This window comes from Corythoichthys intestinalis, chromosome 6 (assembly GCF_030265065.1).
Source record: "Corythoichthys intestinalis isolate RoL2023-P3 chromosome 6, ASM3026506v1, whole genome shotgun sequence".
Lineage (NCBI taxonomy): Eukaryota > Metazoa > Chordata > Actinopteri > Syngnathiformes > Syngnathidae > Corythoichthys > Corythoichthys intestinalis.
This window is the reverse complement of record NC_080400.1, coordinates 48,470,958-48,492,874: the sequence shown is the minus strand read 5'-3', so window position 1 is coordinate 48,492,874 and position 21,917 is coordinate 48,470,958. Positions and strand designations below refer to the sequence as shown.

The 21,917-nt window shown below is 39.6% G+C and overlaps 1 protein-coding gene across 1 annotated transcript in view; it reads left to right on the top strand.

Moving 5' to 3' along the window:
- Window positions 1-21,712, top strand: part of blmh (bleomycin hydrolase) — a 32,944-nt gene extending 11,232 nt beyond the window's left edge. Inside the window, exons 7-12 of the mRNA XM_057839569.1 lie at window positions 11,005-11,160; window positions 11,237-11,395; window positions 11,464-11,531; window positions 13,002-13,119; window positions 13,304-13,370; window positions 20,035-21,712. Of these exons, the coding sequence (XP_057695552.1) occupies window positions 11,005-11,160; window positions 11,237-11,395; window positions 11,464-11,531; window positions 13,002-13,119; window positions 13,304-13,370; window positions 20,035-20,183 (717 nt within the window). The 3' untranslated portion in view covers window positions 20,184-21,712. The remainder of the gene's footprint in view (window positions 1-11,004; window positions 11,161-11,236; window positions 11,396-11,463; window positions 11,532-13,001; window positions 13,120-13,303; window positions 13,371-20,034) is intronic.
- The last annotated feature ends 205 nt before the right edge of the window (window positions 21,713-21,917 follow it).

Genomic DNA, 21,917 nt, shown 5'->3' with positions numbered 1-21,917 from the left:
AGGAGTGGTTTCGTAAGAGCGTTTGAAGGTCCTGGAGTGGCCTAGCAAGTCTCCAGATCTCAACCCCATAGAAAATCTATGGAGGGAGTTGAAAGTCAGTGTTGCCCAACGACAGCGCCAGAACATCACTGCTCTAGAGGAGCTCTGCATGGAAGAATGGGCCAAAATACCAGCAACTGTGTGTGAAAAGCTTGTGAAGAGTTACAGAAAACATTTGGCCTCCGTTATTGCCAACAAAGGGTACATAACAAAGTATTGAGGTGAACTTTTAGTACTGACCAAGTACTTATATTGCACCATGATTTGCAAATAAATTCTTTAAAAATCAAACAATGTGATTTTCTTGTTTTTTTTTCCACATTCTGGCTCTCATGGTTGAGGTTTACCCATGTTGACAATTACAGGCCTCTCTAATATTTTCAAGTGGGAGAACTTGCGCAATTAGTGGTTGACTAAATACTCATTTGCCCCACTGTAAATGCTTGTCTGTCTTCATGTGTCCTGTAGCACAAGCAACGTATTCAGACTTTGCGTTACTCAGATCAGCTAATATAGAAAATCAATACACCAGCTTCTTGGTCAGATTTATGGCTTGGGGCACAGAACACCTTCCAAAACGCCTAGTAGTCAAAAAAATAAATAAATTGCTGTCGCAGCTTTCATTTCACATGAAGAAATCCCACCTCGCATGCTGTGTTTCATTGGTCGATATTGGACCAGAATGAAAATAAAATAGGTTGGTATTCTGTGGTTCCCAACTTGCCAGGGCAAAAGTCAGTCTGGCTTGCCCTGCTAGTTTTGACAGTCGTAATCAAAAGTGTGCCTGCCTTCCTGCGCAACAAGAGCTTTGGGCCCAGTATAAGAGGTCCTTTGCACTGTTGCGAGGCTACACTTCCTTGTCATTTTCTTTAACAAGTCCATCCATTCCTTTCAGGGGTTTTCTTGAGTGATTGGGTGGAACATTTCTATGGCTGTACTAAATCAGCAGATGGGTTATGTGTCAAGCTTGGAGTTGAAACCATTTATTGGCTTTTGGGGTACGAGCTGATATAATTATTAGCGACAAGCTATTAGTTAATAGCCTATATCTCCCACTCCCCATGCCAACATATTGTGAAAGCTTCAGTTTACTCGACATTTGAATGTTCCCTTCTGTGCAATGAAAAGCATATCCATACTATGGCTAGGTGTACCACTACACACTCACTAAGTAGGGACGTTTTGCCGATCCGATACCTATATTTTTAAGGTATCCCCAAACTTCCCTTACCCTGACAACATCAACTAGCTCTGACTGGGGGATCCCGAGGCGCTTCCAGGCCAGTGTCGAGATATAATCCCTCCACCTGGTGGCCTGTCCATAAAAATGGCCAACACCCACTTGGAACAAGTCTGACTTACTGCTGAGGACACACTCAACTCTCACTTTGGGTGCACAGGGATTGGATGCAAATACTCCCTCAAGAATGTTACTTAGGCTACGTTCATACTGCAGGTCTTAATGCACAAATCCGATTTATTCTCATATCTGTTTTTCGGCATGCCCGTTCAGACTGCCTTTGTCCATTGAGACCGTTGAAGTATTACGCATGCGCACTAATTTGCAGTCCAATACGCGCTGAGCAAGAAGACCCGCATGCGCGAAAGCATCAAAACAAATGACTACACATGCTGGGTGTCACCCGTCATTCCAGGGCTATCATATTTTGATTTCCAAAAAGAGGACACAAATAGCAGACATAAATAAATTCCGTTCAGGCTTATATTTAAAGTTTCTGTGGATCAATAGCATGCACGCACTGTCCGTGCATGTCACACACACATACGGGAAGTTTTCCCCGACTCTCGGCCGTGTAAGCAATCTTGAAATATTGCTCATTTAGAGCAGAGAGAAAACCGATCATTCTCAGGCTTATCCTCAACCCATTTTTATTTTCTTTATGACTGTTGCCAAGCCCGACCCTTCCCCAAAAGCTGTGTTAAAGGCAAGCTATGCACTTTCCCCAAAAGCTGTGTTCAAGGCAAGCTATGCACTAACAGACAGCTGCACCGCTACCGTAGCGTGCCGGCTCTCTCACTCTTTGCTGACGTAATTGCTGCATGAATTCCGATTTGGGAGACTTGCCAGTTCAGACCGCCGTTACGTTCTGGAAAAATGGGGCCCAGATTGGATTTAAACCACATACGAAAGTGGCCCAGATCGGATTTGAAATGGTCCATTTCTATGCGACTTGTCCCGTACAGATCGTTAATGCCTCACTTGAGTTGGAAAAACACGAAAAAATCAGATTCGTGCATTAAGACCTGCAGTATGAACGTTGCCTTACTGTCATTATTTCTATCATTTCTAAAGAGCTGCAGTCTCACTCAGCGGACATATTTGCCTAGTACAGTGATCCCTCGCTACTTCGTGCCCTCAGTCCATCGCAGATTTTTTTCCAATTAAAAAAAAAATAATAATAATACCGTATTGGCCCGAATATAAGACGGCCCTGACTATAAGATGACCCCCTCTTTTTCAAGACTCAAGTTTGAAAAAATACTTTTTGAACACCAAATTAATTTTTATTCAGAAAATAATTATAGTACATCCGAAACAAATGAGTATAACAAAATATTTGAGAGAAAAAGCATGTTATTTTGCCTCATTCAAATCTTAATATCTGAACATTTAAATATGTAGAGTTCACTCACATTTGTAAATGAATGGCTTCTGGTTTTTGAAATGTAAATAAACCAATATTTTGTGATAAAACAACAAAATTGCAATAACTGCATTAACCATCAAAGTGAAGTCTAACTGTGACTGTAGTCTTGAAACAAATCTGAATAAGGAAAAACATTGCAATAAAATAATGCAAACTGGTTAAATCCTGAGAGTAGCTGAGATCTGTCATAAAAAAACATAGCTTCAATGATATCTGGCGCCATCTAGCGTCGTGAATGGGTATGATGTCTAGACCGCGAATATAAGACGACCCCCTCTTTTTCAGTCTTTTTTTCAATGCAAAAAACACAGTCTTATATTCGGGCCAATACGGTAATACAGATTAGCTGCCAGTGGCCGATCGCGCAGTCTCCCTCTCGCACCTTCCCTTTCCCTGTTCTTTGTTCGTCTGGCAGGCAGTACACATACACTGGAGTTGTTTATTAAAATTAACGATGATTGACAGATGAATGTGTTTGATCTTGCCAGAGTCACGAACTTCTGAAGCACCGCATGTGTCAATAAGATAAGAAGACCTTTATTGATCCCACCGTGGGGAAATTCTCGGTGTTACAGCAGCAAAGATATAGGTAACGCAGAGGACAGCGTGATGTAGCCGTTAATGTATAACATTAGCAGCAAACATTCGAAAACACACTAATAGTCTGTACATAGTACAGAGGGGGAAAAAAATAGGTGGCAGTACGGCTGTGCAAATATAAAGTACAGAAATTGGAAGCAATAAAAAAATACAGTAGTGTGGAATGTTAGATATTGCACAGTATAATCACAAGTGCAGAACTGCACAATTGCACTAATGACCGGCAGTTTTTAGAGACTACCTAGTGTTCTTATTAAACAGCCTGATTGCGGCAGGCAGGCAGGAAGACGCGGCGGAATCTCTCCTTCGCACAGCGAGGGTGTAAAAGTCTATTACTAAAGGAGCTGTGGAGTGCTGTAAGGGTGCCCCGGAGTGGGTGGGACGGATTGTGCAGCATTGATGACAGCTTTGCCATCATCCTCCTGTCCCCCACTGAGTCCAGGGAGCAGCCCAGGACAGAGCCGGCCATCCTCACCAGTTTGTCCAGCCTCTTTTTGTCCCAGGCTGAGACGCCGCCTGCCCAGGAGACCACTCCCTGGAATATGACCGATGCAACCACTGAGTCATAAAAGTTCCTGAGGAGTGCCCCCTGAACGCCAAAAGACCTCAGCATCCTAAGTAGGAAGAGTCTGCTTTGACCCTTCCTATAGAGAGCGTCGATGTTGTCACTCCAAACCAGTTTATTGTTCAGATGAACACCCAGGTATTTGTACGTTGAGACTCTCTCAACGTCCGTTCCCTGGATATTCACTGGTGCAGGTGGAGAGTGCCGGCGCCTGCAGAAATCCACCAACAGCTCCTTGGATTTCTCCGCGTTGATCCGAAGGCGGTTCTGCTGGCACCAGTCCATAAAACCCTGACTGAGTTCTCTGTACTCCCGATCATCTCCGTCTGAGATGAGGCCGACGATCGCAGAGTCGGCGGAGAACTTCTGCAGGTGACAGGTCGGGGTGTTGTATTTGTAGTCCGAAGTGTAGAGGGTGAACAGGAAGGGAGCCAAGACAGTTCCCTGCGGTGCCCTACTGCTGCAGAGAAGCACGTCAGACATACAGTCCCGTGTCCTCACGTACTGTGGCCGGTTTGTGAGGTAGTCCTGGATCCATGTGGTGAGGTGGTGGGCCACTCCCGCCCGCTCCAGCTTGTCTCCCAATAGGGTGGGCTGGATGGTGTTTGACTTGGTAAACAGTTGCTGTGGCGACTCATTGTGTGTAAGTGAGCAGCTCCGAGCGGATTTGAGTAGACTCACTCAGTGAAGTATTTAATAAAGGCTAGCATTATTCAACTACTACTTTATTCTTGTTTAAAAATAATTAAGAAGGACAGTAACATCTTTAAAACTTATCATAATTATTACATTTGAAGTTCTTAAAAAACATTTATTAAAATATTTCTATACATATTTTTTTTGTTTATATTTTGGAGGGAAAAAAGTGGGGGGGGGGGAATGTCTTATATGTATGTCTTTCCAATGCTAAATCTGAATAATTACATTGAACACACACAAAAAAAAATTGGAGGTAGGGGGATGCGCTATTTTGCGGTTTTTCCACTTATCCCTGCAGGTTCTGGTCCCCATTAACCGCGAAAAACGAGGGAGTTTACAGCAGCCGAAAAGAGCAATGGTACTGAAAACATGTGACTACTGGTTCAGATCTAATCTTGTGACCAAATCCAATACTGTCCGATACTTCAAAAATAGCCGAATCGGGCACTGATACAGATACTAAGTATCGGATCGGGACATCCCTACCTACCAATAGTCTTAATCTTGTCGGCAGTGAGCAGCAGTTCAACCCAAACTCTTCTCGCTGCACAACGCCTTCTTCCACAACATCTCTCAACCGGACATGAACAAATTGCTTCCGAAATGTCCCATGTATTGCAAGGAATATACTCTGATGTGCGATGCTGCAGTGGAGTCTTCCATTGTATTGAAGTCAGTTCCTCTGCTGTGCTTGCCTTGATGTACTAAAACCAGTGCATCCAGCTTGATGTATCTTGTTTCTTGTTATTCAGATGTATAGCAATTGTTTAGGGGTTGGGGGGGAATTCTCTCAGAATTGCTTAAACCTTTTGATGTGGTGTTATTCATGTTTTACATCTTTTTTTAAGTGTGGGAGAAGTGAGTCAATCAGGCTCCCATTGAGACATGTTCACAGCACAGCATCCCGTTAAGCAGCCTTTGTTGATGCCTTTTTTGTTGTGATCTACTTGTTGCTTGTGTAAACACAAGCACACACACCTTGTATAAAAGCAAAAGTTGCAGACACAATGTTGTTTGTCTAATGAGGTTAGCCTGATTGTGGTCTGTGTTTGTCCACCTGGAAGTGGTTTGCTTTACGAAACACTCTTCACTCAAGGCCAGATATGCTGGAGGATTTGCTCACGTTAAAAGAATGAGTTGACATCACAGTTCTAGTTCAAATACATACAATATAACAACAGTTTGTGTAGTTTGATGTTTATGTAATACAGAAATGATAAACATACCGTAATTTCCCGAATATAAGGCGCACCCGTGTATAATGCGCACCCCAAATTTACTTGTAAAATCTAGGGAAAATTATTGTACCCATTTATAACGCGCACCCCAATTTTAGCACCAATAAATAGAAGAAAACAGCTCGTGTACAGATAAAGAAATGTCATTTTACTGACTGGTGAAACACAGCACAAGCATAGCATATTGGTAGTTCAAAACATTACCCTAAACTGACAAAATTTACGGTAATATGATTTGACAACTTCTTCAACTTACCAGAATCTAGGAGAAAACAAAACAGATGTGACTTTTCTTTTAAAGGCTGCTGTATAACTTGCTCGTTTCATCATGATGAATAAATGTTTCTTCCATGGATTGATAAGGTCAATTGAAAGTGAGAACGTAAGTCGGAAATCCGAGAGAGCTCGTCGCTGTTGACACAACAGTAACAATAGGAACTATTGTTATTTGGGTTTGAGTTTCCCGAGGGACAGATATAGTTGACGGACACACACAGGAAGTCCGTGTTGTTACGTTTGCTATGGTCCTAGTTGCGGAGCTGCAATAAACGTTGACTCAAATGAGTTCAAGAAACTAAATTCTGTGCTTTATGAAGAGTGAAAAAAGCAGAATTTAACACAGACGAAATCATTCGGCCGATCAGAGTGAAGTATTACCGAAACAAAATGGTGACGTCACATACCATAATGGGCAATGGCAATGGGTCGCCGCATACGTTTCTTCAACACAATGTGGCCGTGTCAATAATAAAAAAAAAAATCGTATGTGTATATATATATATATTTCTGTCTCCATCCATATACCCGTTTATAATGTGCACCATGATTTTACAAGTTAATTTTGGGGGGGGGGGGGAGCGCGTTATATTCGGGAAATTACGGTAGTACATTGCCATGAAAAAGTATTTGGCCTTACCTGTTTTTATTTATTATTTTTTTTGCTGCATATTTGTCACAAAATTTTCATCAAGCCAATATTAATATCACACTGAGACAACTCAAGGGTAAGTAAAATGAATGTCCTAAATGATTTTATTTACCAGGGGAGGAAAAATATAAACCTATGGGGGGGAATTACTTTTCCCCCCCGAATCAAATAGTGAGTTGTGCTGCCTTTGTCAGCAATAACTGAAAGTAAACATTTGCGATAGTTGGTGATGAGTCTTTCACACTGCTGTGGAGGAATTTTGGACCAATTTTGTTCTTTAAGCCATCCTAAGGCGGACTTCCTGTTGTGTTTTGGATCATTGTCCTTTGCGGGCATAAACTGATTGCCGGAGGTTCTCCTCCAGGATCTTTGGGTAAAAGGCAAAATTAGTTTCCGTCATTCACAGAATGTTGTCCTGATCCTGATGAAGCAAAGCATGCCCAGACAATCCCACTGCCACCATTATGCTTTACTGTTAGCATCGTGTTCTTTATATCAAACGCTGTGCCATTTTTATGCCAGGTGTAGCGGGCGGCCCATCTTCCAAAAAGTCCTGGTTTTAAGTTTTTGGCCAGGTTTTCTCATTTTTTGTTTTCTTCCATTGATTTTCATTTTTGTGCATTCCAAGTTATGACTGCAATGCTGATGATGCAAGATATATTGGCCCCGCTGCCATTTTACATTGTGTTAGAATTCAGATAGAAGACACATTTGGTGTAGCCCCCCTATCCTTTACGGAATTTCAACTCATCCCACTCGCTACATCGTTTTACAGTATATAAGGCTTATCCTTAATAAAGTCGCGGGTGAGCTAGAGTCATTCATTCTCTTTGGACAAGAGGCACGGTACACTGATTTGGACACAAGTCATTAAATACAGGGCAGAATTTATTCACCATCAGCCAACCTTTTGTTAAGTTTTCTGTCATCAACAAGCACTCATAACTCTTTTTTTGTGTCTAACAAAAGACACAAAAATGAGCCTGTGTTTTGAGTCACTTGTAAGAAAAAGGTACTTTTTTTCTTTTTAATTTCTACCACAAATGGAATATACATTTTCTTTAAATGTTTTAGTCATTTGATCGTACTAATATATTCAGTCCTCAAAGTGTGTGTGTGTGTGTGGGGGGGGGGGGGCATGACAGTTGTGAAACATGAGGGCATATCCCTGACATCTACAGCAGAAGTTAAAAAAGGCCAGATTAACAAACAGACTTGTCCAAATAGAGCTTTTCTGCTCACAGGAAATCATTCTTTTAGACAGCAGGAAGACACACATGAAGAAAGGCTATGAGGTACAAATAGGGAAATGAGAGAATGACTGTAGGGAGAGGAGTGTTGTTGAAAGAAAAATGAGCTAAACAGGGTGGGATTAGTAGCGGTAATGGTCGGCAAGTATTGCAAGGTTCATAACCCCATTTTGGACATATTCTGTGTCATGCAGACTGAAATATAGTCCGGGAAGATTTGAAAGCATTCTTCTTCTTCTTCTGAAATACTGTATTTTCTGCACTATAAAGCGGATCGGAGTTCAAGGCGCACCTTCAATGAATGTAAAACAGTTTTTATGTATATAGGGCCAGTGTTACTGGCCTTCCTTACTGATTACACCTCAATAAAGTAATCTTGTTACTTTACTGATGACTTTTTTTTTAAAATCAAAATAACTAAGTTACTTTAAAAGTTATCAGTTACAAATTTTTCACCCTATGCTGTCTCAACATATAAGAATGACAACAGAAAAATGTAATTGCATGTAATTGACTAATAATTGAATTTAAAGGGGAAGATCAGAATTTTTCTCATAGGGCGTAGTCTTCGAGTTAACGGGCGTTTAATTGGACAATGGAGTTGATTTCAACCACCATTTACTTGCGCTATCTTAGCCACTCCGGAGCCCTGAAACTAACAAATAACTGACGAAATAGCTTAGCCTCTCCAGAGCCCTGAAACGAACAAATAACTGACAAACTGCATAAAATTTGTTGAATTCAACTCCACAGACTAATTAAACCCCAGATAACTCTAAGATTAAGCCTAATGTCTTTGGGTTAAAGTTTAGGGGTTCGTGTTAACAGCATATCAGTGCCATTGTAAAACAATGCAAATTGACTGTACAATAATCAACAACACACAAATGAAATGTGCAATAAACACAAAGGTTGGGGCAGGCGCGAATGTGCGCACACAACCCGCTAGTACGCCGTACACACACGTCGTCAATTTGGCCACAAAACTTGGTGGCAACTAAGCACTTTAGACTCAGTTTGACTTTAAACACATCCCAAAGATGCTAAACGAACACGTAACCTCTCGGCATGGATGTACAACACGAATATGATGTAAACAATGCTGCCGAATTTGAGCGATGACTACCTGCCGTTGAAAATGCAAAGCTACAAAATGGCCGTGCATGTAGCAGCTTCAACCTAACGCTGGAACCCTCCAGAATTCAGGAAAAATATCCACTTTCATTCATGGATGCACACAGATCAATATTCCCTTGCACATCTCAACAGGGGGCTGCACTTGGCTAGAATGTGCACCCGCCTCTCTCAGTCCAAAAACACTTAGCGCGTGTTACTCGAGACCAAAACGGGAAGTATGAGCGGTTACCATGGCAACGAAAGTGTAGTGGGAACCTTTCTAAAATTTTCTATTCTTCGTACATGACTACAATATTCTTCATTCTACATACATTATGAGGCAATAACAACATAGTAATGCACAGACACTAAGGAAACTAACTTTAATCAGATTACTGCTTCTGAAAAATGAACGCGTGACATTGCTCGTTAGTGAAAGAACGTAATCAGATAACAATAACGTGTTACTTAGTAACATGTTAGTGACCCTTACTGTATAGACCCTTCTCACCTACGTCACAAAATGACGTGTCGCTGTATCCGGCCGCCATATTGTCCGTCATTTTTAAGCCCTATTCTCAATGGTTTCAATTAGTCGTGCAATTTATAGAGCAATTCATGGAAGCCCCGGTGTTATCTGACACTGTAAACTCATTGGATGCGTTGCATAAAAGGCGTTATGTGGAAAAGCTTCAGTTTATCCATTCGCCAGATCCATATTTGATGCCTAAATCGATGTTTTTCGACCCGCTGTCTTCGCCATCGCTGCCTGACATCTGCTACTCTGATATTTACAGCTATCTTGTCCACACAAAATTAGCCTATTCTCACGAAAGTTTGAAAAACTTTAAGAGCTTGGAGGCTTATAAATACTTCGTTGCTGGTTGGGTGAAACAGGTCCTGGGCCACGAAAATTCGGCAGGAAGGTGAGTTACGAAATTTTCAATTCAAAATCTTTTGTTCTTGCTAACATCCACTGTCAAGTCTAATGTATTTCATGTCATTTGTCAATGGAGCTAGGGCTTTTAATGTTTATATGGTTTAGCGATAGCACTCTCACTACATACATATATAATATGTAATAAATATGAAGTGCGATAGCACTACTCCAGATTGTCCCTAGTTGAATTTATTTTTTGGCTTTTGACCTCAATAGTGAAATTGTAAATTAATTGTATGACAACTGTCTTATTATCCCCTTATAATTATATATTTTCAGGTAGTTCATTCACAACGTCTGAGTGTATGTTGTCGGCGATTAGCCTAGCAATTATCTTAATTGTGGTTGTCAGCCCAAAACCCTTTAAATATATATTAAATGCATCTTACCAGATATAAAATGACTACTACATAATCTGTGGTAATCGTTTGGAGCCCAGTTTTCTCGTCGAATTGCAGCAGTCCATCTCGCTCTCCTCTCCGGGTCTCTCTGAATACGGTAGAACTTCAAGTCTCTCCGTCTATCTTCTCTGTTATTGCAACCGACCGCCACACACGCCTTCACCATTTTGATTATTAATGTTAACGAGCAGAAAAACACGCCATAATAGGAGGAATTTACGTAGCGGTAATGCGTCAACACGACAAGTTGACGGACAATATGGCGCGGGGGCGTGGTTGTGACGTCATGTGAGTAGGGTCTATAGGGCAGACTGCATTATAAGGTGCAGTAGTTGGTGGTTGTGTTTTGCATTCATAGAAATGGGATAGAAGTGTGCTAAAGGGAATGTGATGCCATGTTTAACCAATATTGATCCATATATTTAGTTTTTGAGAAAATTGAAAGCTTTTAAGCGTTCCACGTAGTGAAAATACGGTACTTAAAACACTGGCTACATCTTTCCCACGACACTACAGTGTGATTTGCTGGTTAATTAATGGCTCAACTTTGGCTTTGCAGGTGTTCCGGGTGGTTAGCGTTTGTCTTGGCAGCCCACCTGAGACCATATGTTGGGAGTACCGAGATAAGGATAAGAACTTCCATCGTGTGGGACCTATCTCCCCCCAAGAGTTTTACAGGGTGCATGTAAAACCCCTGTACAACATGGAGGACAAAGTATGTTGGACTATAATACACTACCATTTTAACATTACTAACTTTTGGGAGCTGTTAACACTGTTGTTGATATCAGATCTGCCTTGTGAATGACCCTCGACCCCAAAACACCTTCGGGAAACTGTACAGTGTAGAGTACCTTGGTAATATGGTGGAAGGTCGTAAGACACTCTACAACAATCAGCCCATCCAGCTTCTAAAAAAAGCCGCAGCAGAGTCAATTAAGGAGGGAGAAGTAAGTTGAAAGTCATAAAGTGTACAATCATTTTCTTGTTTTAAGCATGGCTCCCGTTTCTCTTTTAGGCTGTGTGGTTTGGCTGTGACGTTGAAAAACATTTCCATGGCAAGCTGGGCATTAACGACTTGAATGTGTGAGTTTTATGCTGTTATGTGCAATATATGAATATATATACATCACTTTTTTACTTGGACTATATCAAGTTATCTGAAAATACTATTAAAACTTGTTGCTCTTGATGGTTGAATTATGTCAAGCTCAAGAGTCATGTATGTAATTATTGTTATATATTATATCACAGTAAAGTTGCCCGAATGAATTTGGTGAAGTAGCATCACACTGGTGTTTGTGCTGCATCACTGTAGCAGCTTTATATGACAAGAACCGACCTCTTTTTCCTGAATGAGGCATATGTCTCCCCTGATCCTTGCCCTTCAGGTGCACTGCAATTTGTCTGAGTTACTGGCGCCATGCTTAAACCCCCCCCTCCCACACACACACACACACACACACACTGAAACGAGTAGTATTTTTAATGAATTTGTCACACAGACCAACTTTCATTTCTATAAAAATTGGTAAGTCAGGTTTGAAATTGGCACTAAATAATTTGTGTATTTATGTGTAATAGGGACATTGATGTTTTCTAATAGTTTTGCGCCTCCTTTACTTGTCCTCCACTTATCCTTTTTTCCATTTGAAATTAATTGCAGGATTGTGTCCAGACACCTACAGTACATGAGTAGTTTACCAGAATATACACGAGTAGTTTACCAGAATATATATGTTGTACTTTGTTCCACCCCTATTGCAGTAGCATAACCCATATTTGTACGCAAGTGAGAGCCAGAGCTGTTTTTATAGGTCTTGGGGATAGATTACTGTTTTTGTCATGATATACATAATCAATAAGCCTTTTCCATGCCCCCCCAAAAATAAACAAATCTAAAAAAGGTATAAATGTATATATTTGTTTTTTTTTAAATAAGCAAATGGCTTATCTGTGTTTCCCAAACGGCAGATGTAATTTATTGGAACCAAGTAAACTGAAGACCCCCAAGCCTTAGCGTTGCCCACAATCCGCAAACATTGATGAGTAACTGGCTACTGACAATTTTTTCATAATCTGGTTTCTGTCAGTAATTTAGCTATGCAAGGCTATGCAAACGTGTTAAAAAGTCCACACATACTTATACAGTATTGTAGTTGTTAAAAACCCAATTACTTCATGGCTAAAACTGAATATAGACCTTGACCTCAATATTGACTGCATTTAAATGTAGCATTTGATGCCTCCTGTAAATGGTTTATAATTAGTGATGCTCTGAAAATTGGTTGGCCTAAAAAATTAGACAAGAAATAGCTGCAAAATGTTTTCGCTTTTGGTACACTTATTTACTGAAATAAAATGTCTGAAACAGAATGTTGTGATGACAAAAGCAAAAACTGAATACACCAAATCAGGGGTTTTTCCAATGAATAATGGAGGACTGGTTCTCTTTAGTTTTAAATAATTAATAATCTACTTGAGAAAACAGATGTTAACTATTGTGTTGTCACCATCATTCAACATTATCCTTAAATTATGTTTGTGAATATGCAGCTTCAACTATGAGCTGGTGTTTGGAGTTTCAGTGCAGAACCTCACTAAGGCAGAGCGCCTAGTATGTGGAGACTCTCTCATGACCCATGCCATGATCCTTACTGCTGTGACGGAAAAGGTAGGCATGTACAACTGCAAAGATGAGGCTGAATGTGTCTGTGCTGGATACGTTCTTTTTTTTTTTTTACTTTTATATAATATAATTTATTGCATTGTGACTGACCACCAGATGTCAGGACATTTTACTTCTTTACTTTAATCTCAAAATTTTCTCTAATCACTTATTTTTCTGATTCAATCAGGATGGAAAAGAAGGCTTTGAAAAGTGGAGGGTAGAAAACTCCTGGGGAGATGACCGTGGAAACAAAGGTAACAGCAACTCTCACAACCCAAAAATAAAATTGAAATTGTAATTACAGGGTTCTTGGAGAAAAAGAATTTCAAACATGATCTTTAAATGTGTAACGTACATATACACCACCAATTGAATTATGCCTAGTCATAGACTTCATAATGTAATTGACGGGATAGGGGGCCTGCATTGTTGGCGAGGCCGTCAAAGCTGACAGAGTAGAATCACAGACAAAGAGCTTTTTTCGTTGAAATTATTGTGAATAATTGCTTAAATCCCTAAATTCTTTATGGATATGGACGTAAAACATTCCATTCTCTCGATTCTTGGTTGAAAGCAAAAAAAAAAAAAAAAAAAGTGCAGGTAGCATATGTTTTACGTTAATACCGTATTGGCCCGAATATAAGACGACCCCCTCTTTTTCAAGACTCAAGTTTGAAAAACTTTTTGAACACCAAATTAATTTTTATACAATAAATAATTACAGTAAATCCGAAACGAATGATTATAACAATATATTTGAGCGAAAAAGCATGTTATTTTTCCTCATTCAAATCTTAATATCTGAACATTTAAATATGTAAACTAAAGTGCAATCACATTTGAAAATGAATGGCTTCTGGTTTTTGAAATGTAAAGAAACCAATCTATTGTGATAAAACAACACAATTGCAATAACTGCATTAACCATCCATGTGAAGTCTAACTGTAATTGTAGTCTTGAAACAAATCTGAATAAGGAAAAACATTGCAATAAAATAATGCAAACTGGTTAAACTAAAAAGAGTAGTTGAGATCTGTCATGACAGAACATTGCTTCAATGATATCTGGCGCCATCTAGCGTCCTGTATGGGGAGAGTAGCTGAGATATGTCATGAGAGAACATTGCTTCAATGATATCTGGCGCCATCTAGCGTCGTGAATGGGTATAATGTCTAGACCACGAATATAAGACGACCCCCTCTTTTTCAGTGTTATTTTATTGCAAAAAACACCGTCTTCTATTCGGGCCAATACGGTATGTCGAATCTTCAAGTTCACTGTGGCACCGTCTTTCCACAACAAAGAGCTTTTTACGTTTAAATTCTTGTGAATAAATGCTTAAATCCCTCAATTCATTATAGGTATGGATATAAAACAGTCTTGATTCTTGGTTAAAAGCAAAAAAAAAAAAAACTTGCAGGTAGCATTTATTTTACGTAAATATCGCGAACTGTCATGTCAATGACTTAGCGGCTAATTTCTCCATTTTTTTTCACAGTGTTTCAAAATGCATGCATGGTACAAAAAATATAATAATTACCTTGATACCTCGAACAAACCACTCCTGAGACAATCCTTCCTGTTTGTATGTGGTACAGCTTTCGTACTTTTTTAACCGAAATCAACCTTTAATTCGCTGCGTGTGTGTGTTTGTGAATAGCTGCTCCTGATGTGGGCGGCCCCCTGCTTGAGTTACACAGTGCATGGCCGAGCTCACCCGTTAATAATGATGATGTCTATGGCCTAGTGTTAAAATAATTTGCATTCACAGGCTACAGAAAAGATGTGGTTGACCAAATTTCGCCCCCAAAGGGTCCATAGGTGCAAAAGTAAAGATGATTGGTTATAAGTACCCTTGGAAGACTGGTTGCTTTCAAAGTGTCATTATAACTGTGAACCCATGACCCAGAGAGGCCTGGGATAGGCTCCAGCACATCTTTGACCCATACTGTATATCTATGTATAGATGGATTGATGGATATGCTGTATATAGGATATCAGTGACCTTTTGGTGAATTGGGCATCACCTTGTGTAGACGCGAAACAAAGATTTGAAGCACAAACGGTAATTATTTTGTTCCTCCGATGGAGTCGCTTCAATTTGTCAGCCTAGGCCAGGGGTGTCCAAACTGTTCCTCAAAGGCTGCTGTGGGTCCTGGTTTATGTTCCTACCGATCGAGCGCAGACCATTTAACCAATGAGGTTTGTGCTGAAACAAGCAGCACCTGACTACAATCAACTGATTACACTTGTAAGACACCAGATTGGTGCAAAATGTCGTCCTCTTTTGTTGGAAAGAAATCTTGCGGCCTGATGTGGAATAGTTTGGGGAGCACCTGGCCTAGGCAGTCACAGACAATCAACTTCTTTTACTTGACACATTTTGAGTTCAATTGAACCAAAGTGAGAATTTTAAACTGGTTGTTAAACTAAATATTTTTCAGAGAGTAATTACTTTTGCCGATCAAGCATTGTATTGTCGTCTGATTTGGGATGAGCCCCACTGAGAAACGGGATGCAACAGTCTCTCATGATCGATTTTTATATACTCTAATGTAATGGGCTTCACATCTCTGATAATTCTCGACACCGCCGCACCAGTTTTACTGTCTGCTGCAGTTATTCCTTTCAGTCATGTCGTTTATCTTGATATGACTGTCATCCTTTTTAACTCTCAGCATTCTGCTACAAATTTAGTTCATGTGTCATCAGGCAAGACACATATACAGTGAAACGCTAGATCTGGAGAGAAGGAAAAAATACTTTGATTTGTGTGAACCCACAAACTAGTGACTTTGGGAAAAACATGAACTTTCATAAACATGAGAGATGAAGAAATAACCAAACCTCCAAACTTTCTGCAGTCAAATTAGTATAACTAGGAAAACATATTTTGAGGGAAATGTGAAATGGGGTGCCAACTTTGCTGACCAAAAGCTGTTGGCGGGGGGGTGGGTGGGGGGGGGGGGTCATGGAGGTTTGAGATCAGAACACGCTTTAGAAAGACAAGAAATGGCACAAGACTGGCCACATTGTACAGGTGGAATACATTGAAGCAGTATGAAAAGCAAAAGCATGTACTATATGAGCTAATTTTGGGAGAACGTCAAAGAATAAACTGGATATTAAAGCTGTGGAGTATGTTTATGTAGTTGACATCTCCCCGTAGGCCTTTTAATCATCACTCTAAGCCTTTAGGGTCTCTCAGGAGGGATTTAACTTCATGTGTTCTCCATATTAAAGGTCTCACATCTGCAACTACTTACACTTTTGCATGTTTGTGGAGCAAATCTTGGCAAAGTATTGTTTTCATAATCATTTTCAATTAGATGGGACCCAAGCCTTAGGTAGGTTCTTTACTCCATTACAACCGTCTGATATCCAAATGCATGATACTAAAGATGCATGATAATATCGAGGGGTGCATCGTATCCATTTTTGACACAGATACGGAGATCGAGAACTTCCTGCTTCTCAAGGCCGATACCGATACGATAACCAATAATATATATAATAATTTTTTAATGTATATTTACCTGAGTTTTTAAACACCTGTAGGTCAAACTACTAGTGGCTGATTCAGCATAGATTTGCCTTTGACCAAGCCAGAATTTTCATGATGACATGAACATTATTATAATGAACAAAAAAAAGAGTTTTGACTTAAAAAAAAAAAAAAAAAAGTGCCCATATTGATTTTTTCAAATAAATATAATTTGAGTCAATCACAATCAGTCAGTCAATATCATTGACGATCTGTTGCCCTGAACAATGGGCACTGATCTGAAACAAACATAACCCCAACATTTATTGTGCTTTGTCGGCAAATAAAACAACAGGAGAGGAGGCTTTTGTCGTCTTGGTCCATGAAACAACTTTCTTAACCTGCCAATTGTAGAACAGCGAGCCTATCGATGACCAAAAGGCCTCTCAAGAACTTGTAAACATAACACTGTAAAATGCAAACATTTGCTAATTGCCATAGTAAGGTTTATAACTCACTGAAGGAAAAATACTGCCTCTAGAACACTAACAAAACTTTGCATACTAGCAAAACAGAAGTGGAAACAAAGGCTCCCATCCCAATCCGACACCGTGCCAAAAATATTATTAATAGGCCCGATAATATATGTATAACGTTATTGGGATGACGTCATAATTCCTATTATCGGACCGATAATTATCGTGCACCTCTAATAATATCGGTTACCAATAAATAATTATTGGCTGATAATGGCATTTATGACATCACACCGAAAATCCGGATTTTTAAAAAAAAATTCAGCCGATAATGCAATCCATTAATTATATACTTGATTAAGCCTCCAAATGTGCGCAATCGACGCAATTTTGTCCAATTCTGTGCCGGCGCCTCAAACCCTCCTAAAGGCCTTTTTGTGCAATTAAGTATTTTCTTTGTAAGTATTTTTAATATTAATTAATATACATTGTTTAGATGTTGAAATGTGCTATTTGTTCACATTTGATGTGGAAAAAGTAGCAATAAATTCTATTTTTGCACAGTAACATTTGCTCTTGTGTATAATTTAAAATTGTATATACTGTATATCTTTTGATTGAATTATCGGCTTCACATTATCGGTTATCGGCTGGAAGGTGAAGGAAGTTATTGGTTAGCGGTATCGGTTGAAAAATGCATTATCGTGCCTCACTACATGAAACATTCTGATTCTTCTCACACCTTATATCACAGGAACTGAAAATAGAGCAAAAATATCATATTTGTTAATCAAAAACATCTATGCAAATTTCCACAAACCAAAAATAATTTTGGAGCAGGTGTAGGATTTCTGAGGGGTAGAGGGGAAGTGGTGATAACTATTATCCCAAAGTACTGTCCAGAATGAATGCCACTATTTCCAATATAACAATGGCATACATACTATTCAGTCTGAACTAACTTAACCTCTTTCACAAAGAAATCTTAAAGACTGATCATGAGATAGTAAGTTATGTGTAATTTGGAAAAGAAAAAAAAAATGTAATTTGGTAATTATATATTGGAATATTTGCAAGTCCAGAGGTATGAAAAAGTTTAGGCATCTGTGATCATTTTCAATATTTTTCTTTGTCAATCATCAGTTGTATGGATCAGCAATTTGCTTTAAATGTAGCGTATGGCAGACACACAGATTAATAGTTGAGTTGTGAAAGACTGTTTGTGGCATGTGCTCAGAAAAGGCTTCTTCCGCATCATTCTCCCATGCAGCATCTCAACAACATCTCCAACAATTTCATGTTTTACAGTAGGTCTTTGGAGCTGGTCTATGGGTTTAGTTTGACAGTTCCCACCATTCCTCGCCTCTGCAAATCTGATATTTTTCTTTGCATGCCACTCCGGGCCTGTGCCCATGTTCCTCACAATGGAAAATGGCAGCTGAAATATCAGAGCTAGATTTGTGTATCCGTCCCCAAACCATGATGTTGAACAATCTTTTTCTAGTCATTCGAAAGTTGTTTTAAAGCTCCCCTCATAACACTCTTCAGAAAAAATAAAAATACAAGGAACACTTGCAAATGGCCACCTTATGAACCACCAAATGGCCCACCACAGGTGAAGCAAATCATGACTTTTATCATTATTTGCTTCAGCCATGTATGTCAAGGGTCAATGAACTGACCAAACAAAATTTGTGTTCCACTAACATGTGTTGATGGTATTCAAATCAAGAAACATGGAGGCCCAAATTTATGCACGTAATTTGTTTGAATATTTATTGTGCACTTTCCGTAACTCCTAATAACTTTTTTCACTTCTCAAATATTAATGTGCTATATGATATATTTAACTGACATTGATTATCCATAAAACAAATGACTTATGTTGGAAAATCTTGAAAAATTGCCCCAACTTTTTCATACCAATTTATTTACCTTGAAAATATCTAATATTGGGTTTTGTGTATTTACGTTTTTCTGTATTTGTTTAAATCTGAGATTGTCATGATTATTGTCAAATACTGAGTCAAGACAGAAAAAAAGAATGCCCATGTTGCTGGAAAAAGGTTGATACTGGAGTTTTTCTTAATTCATATAGTCCTTTGGAGGAAGAGAAAATATAAGTAGTTTTTATAGTATGTCACTGCAACATGGTGGAACCTCATAGTTTCCTAGTTTTATGGTAAGCAAGATGTCTTCTACAGTACAGCCCTCCCTTTGGTGTGTCTGTATGTGTACACAGTTGGCCATTCCCTCAAAACAAATAATGACATCCAGCACACACCGCACAATGCCACCCAACATGCGGGTTCTCATCGGTTCACATCGATAACAACTAAGGCAACTATGTCAACTATGAGTTGCGTACTTGGAAGAACACTACAAAACACTACTTTGATATATTGTTTTGAATCTTCTTTTTCTTGCACTCACTGATATCGTTGATACATCCACTGTGTGTGGGATTTTGGGTTCTGAACATGAGAGGAAAGTTGGAATGGGAGAAAATAAATGGAACACTGCATTTGGGCTTTTTGATCAGACCAACACCTCTCCATCAGACTCTCACTTGTGGACCTTGGAAATTTAGGATTCATTGAGCTTTTTCCGCCAACTAATTTTGTAGTATATGTATATTTTTTTGGTTTGGGGGTTATCCACTGCCTCCAAAAATGCTCTGGGTTGCTTGGTCAGTTTACTGTACGACCTACAAACTAACAAAACATTAACCTACATTGTAGGTTAATGTTTTGTTTGCTTCAACACCCTCTCTATCCAGTTCATTGAACCAGAAAAAAAAATACTGTTACACAGTGGCTGCTATTGACGACATACACAGACATCAAATCCCTTTTAACTGGAATAAAGTGCCATTGATGACAATAGATGTGAAATACGACTTGTAATGTAACAAGTGTCATATTTGTATGTATTGTCGGTTTCTGTCTTCCTTTTAGGTTACCTCATCATGACAGACGACTGGTTCTCAGAGTATGTGTATGAGGTGGTGGTGGACAAGAAGTACCTCTCCCCTGATGTTCTTGACGTAATGAATCAAGAGCCTTTTATACTTCCTGCCTGGGACCCGATGGGATCTCTGGCCTAAGTCTGGACACCCATGTTTTTAACCACAATCCCTAGCTCATTTGCTTTTATGAGCTATTTTAATTCTTATTTTTGAACAGACCAAGATGATTTCAAAACGTTTTTTCATCATGTGACCTACAACCTGTAGAGCGTAATATAAGATATTTATGAGGAAAAAAAATAATATACAAAATAATAATAATTTTAAAAAAGGGTAACAGGGGCAGCAGCATTAGTAAGGAAGCCCAGACTTCCCCCTCCCAAGCCACTTCGACCAATCCAGGGGGATCCCAAGGCGTTCCCAGGCCAGCAGAGAGACATGGTCCCTCTAGCGTGTCCTGGGTAATCCCATAGGCCTCCCGCCAGTGGGACATGCCTGGAACACCTCTGTAGGGAGGCATCCGAACCAGATGCCCGAGCCACCTCAGCTGGCTCCTCTCAATAAGGAGGAGCAGTGGCTCGACCCTGATGACCGAGCTTCTCACCTTATCTCCAAGAGAGAGCCCAGACACACTGCTAAGGAAGTTCATTTTGGCCGCTTGTATCCGGGATCTTTTTCTTTCGGTCACGACCCACAGCTCGTGACCATAGGTGAGGGTAGGAACTTGGGTCGACTGGTAAATCGAGAGGTTCGCCTTTTTGCTTACCTCCTTCTTCACCACAACAGACCGGTACAGAGTCCTCATCACTGCAGACACTGCACCAATCCGCCTGTTGATCTCCCGCTCCCTTCTGCCCTCACTCGTGAACAAGACCCCAAGCTACTTGATCTCCTCAACTTGGGGCAGGATCTCATCCCAAGCTCAGAGAGGGCACGCCAACCTTTCAAAACTGAGAACCATGGTCTTGGGTTTGGAGGTGTTGATCTTAATCCAAACCGTGTCACACTCGGCTGCTAACCAAACAAATTCAATATTTTTGACATTTGTTTTGGTTAAAATTGGCCATGAACGCGTCTCAACGTTTTTATGTTTAACCATTATCGATGCGTCCCAGAAGTGAGGGATGGGATTTTTTTTTTTTTTTTTTATCAGGAGTAATGTGATTTGGATTAGTTAACAAAATTTTGCTGAGGTAATAAATGACTGGATATTTGATGTGCAGAATTCTATGAGTTTAACATTACAGGAAATGTTGTTGGTTTTGCCCAATTGAAAGGATAGTCAAAAAAATTCAGTGATGATATGGGTTTATTAAGTAACAAACCAGTGGCCTGTACTTGGAAGCCGGTTATCTGGCTTAGCAGGGTAACTTCGAGAGTAACGTCATCACGTGCAGCATAATTTATTGGCTAAGCGGGACTACGAAAGGTGGATATGTTGAAACCGGGGAATGTTGCCATGTCACCACACGGCAAACCTGGTCGTCTCAGAGTTAGATCTTGCTTAACCCCAGGTGTTATGTACTTCCTTGATCTAAGTACATGTAAGGCCGAGACTTGAATGGAACAGGCCATTTTTGTTTCATTTTAGGGGTCTAACAAATGGTGAAAAAGGTTTTGAAATGATGAATCTTGATCTTATTCAGTTTTTTTTTTTTTTTTTTAAATCACAACTACTTTTTATATCCAACGTGTCTCCCACATTTCTTTGAAAACATTACAATGTCTTGGATAAAAATAAATAGTTTTTTTTAAAGACTGCTTGTGTTTTGAAGTTATTCAAGCCTTAAGTGAAGAGTGAAAATATGATTAAATAGTTCTCAACGTTCACTTCGGTTTCTGGTTCGCTAAATTATCTTAAATACTCTCTAA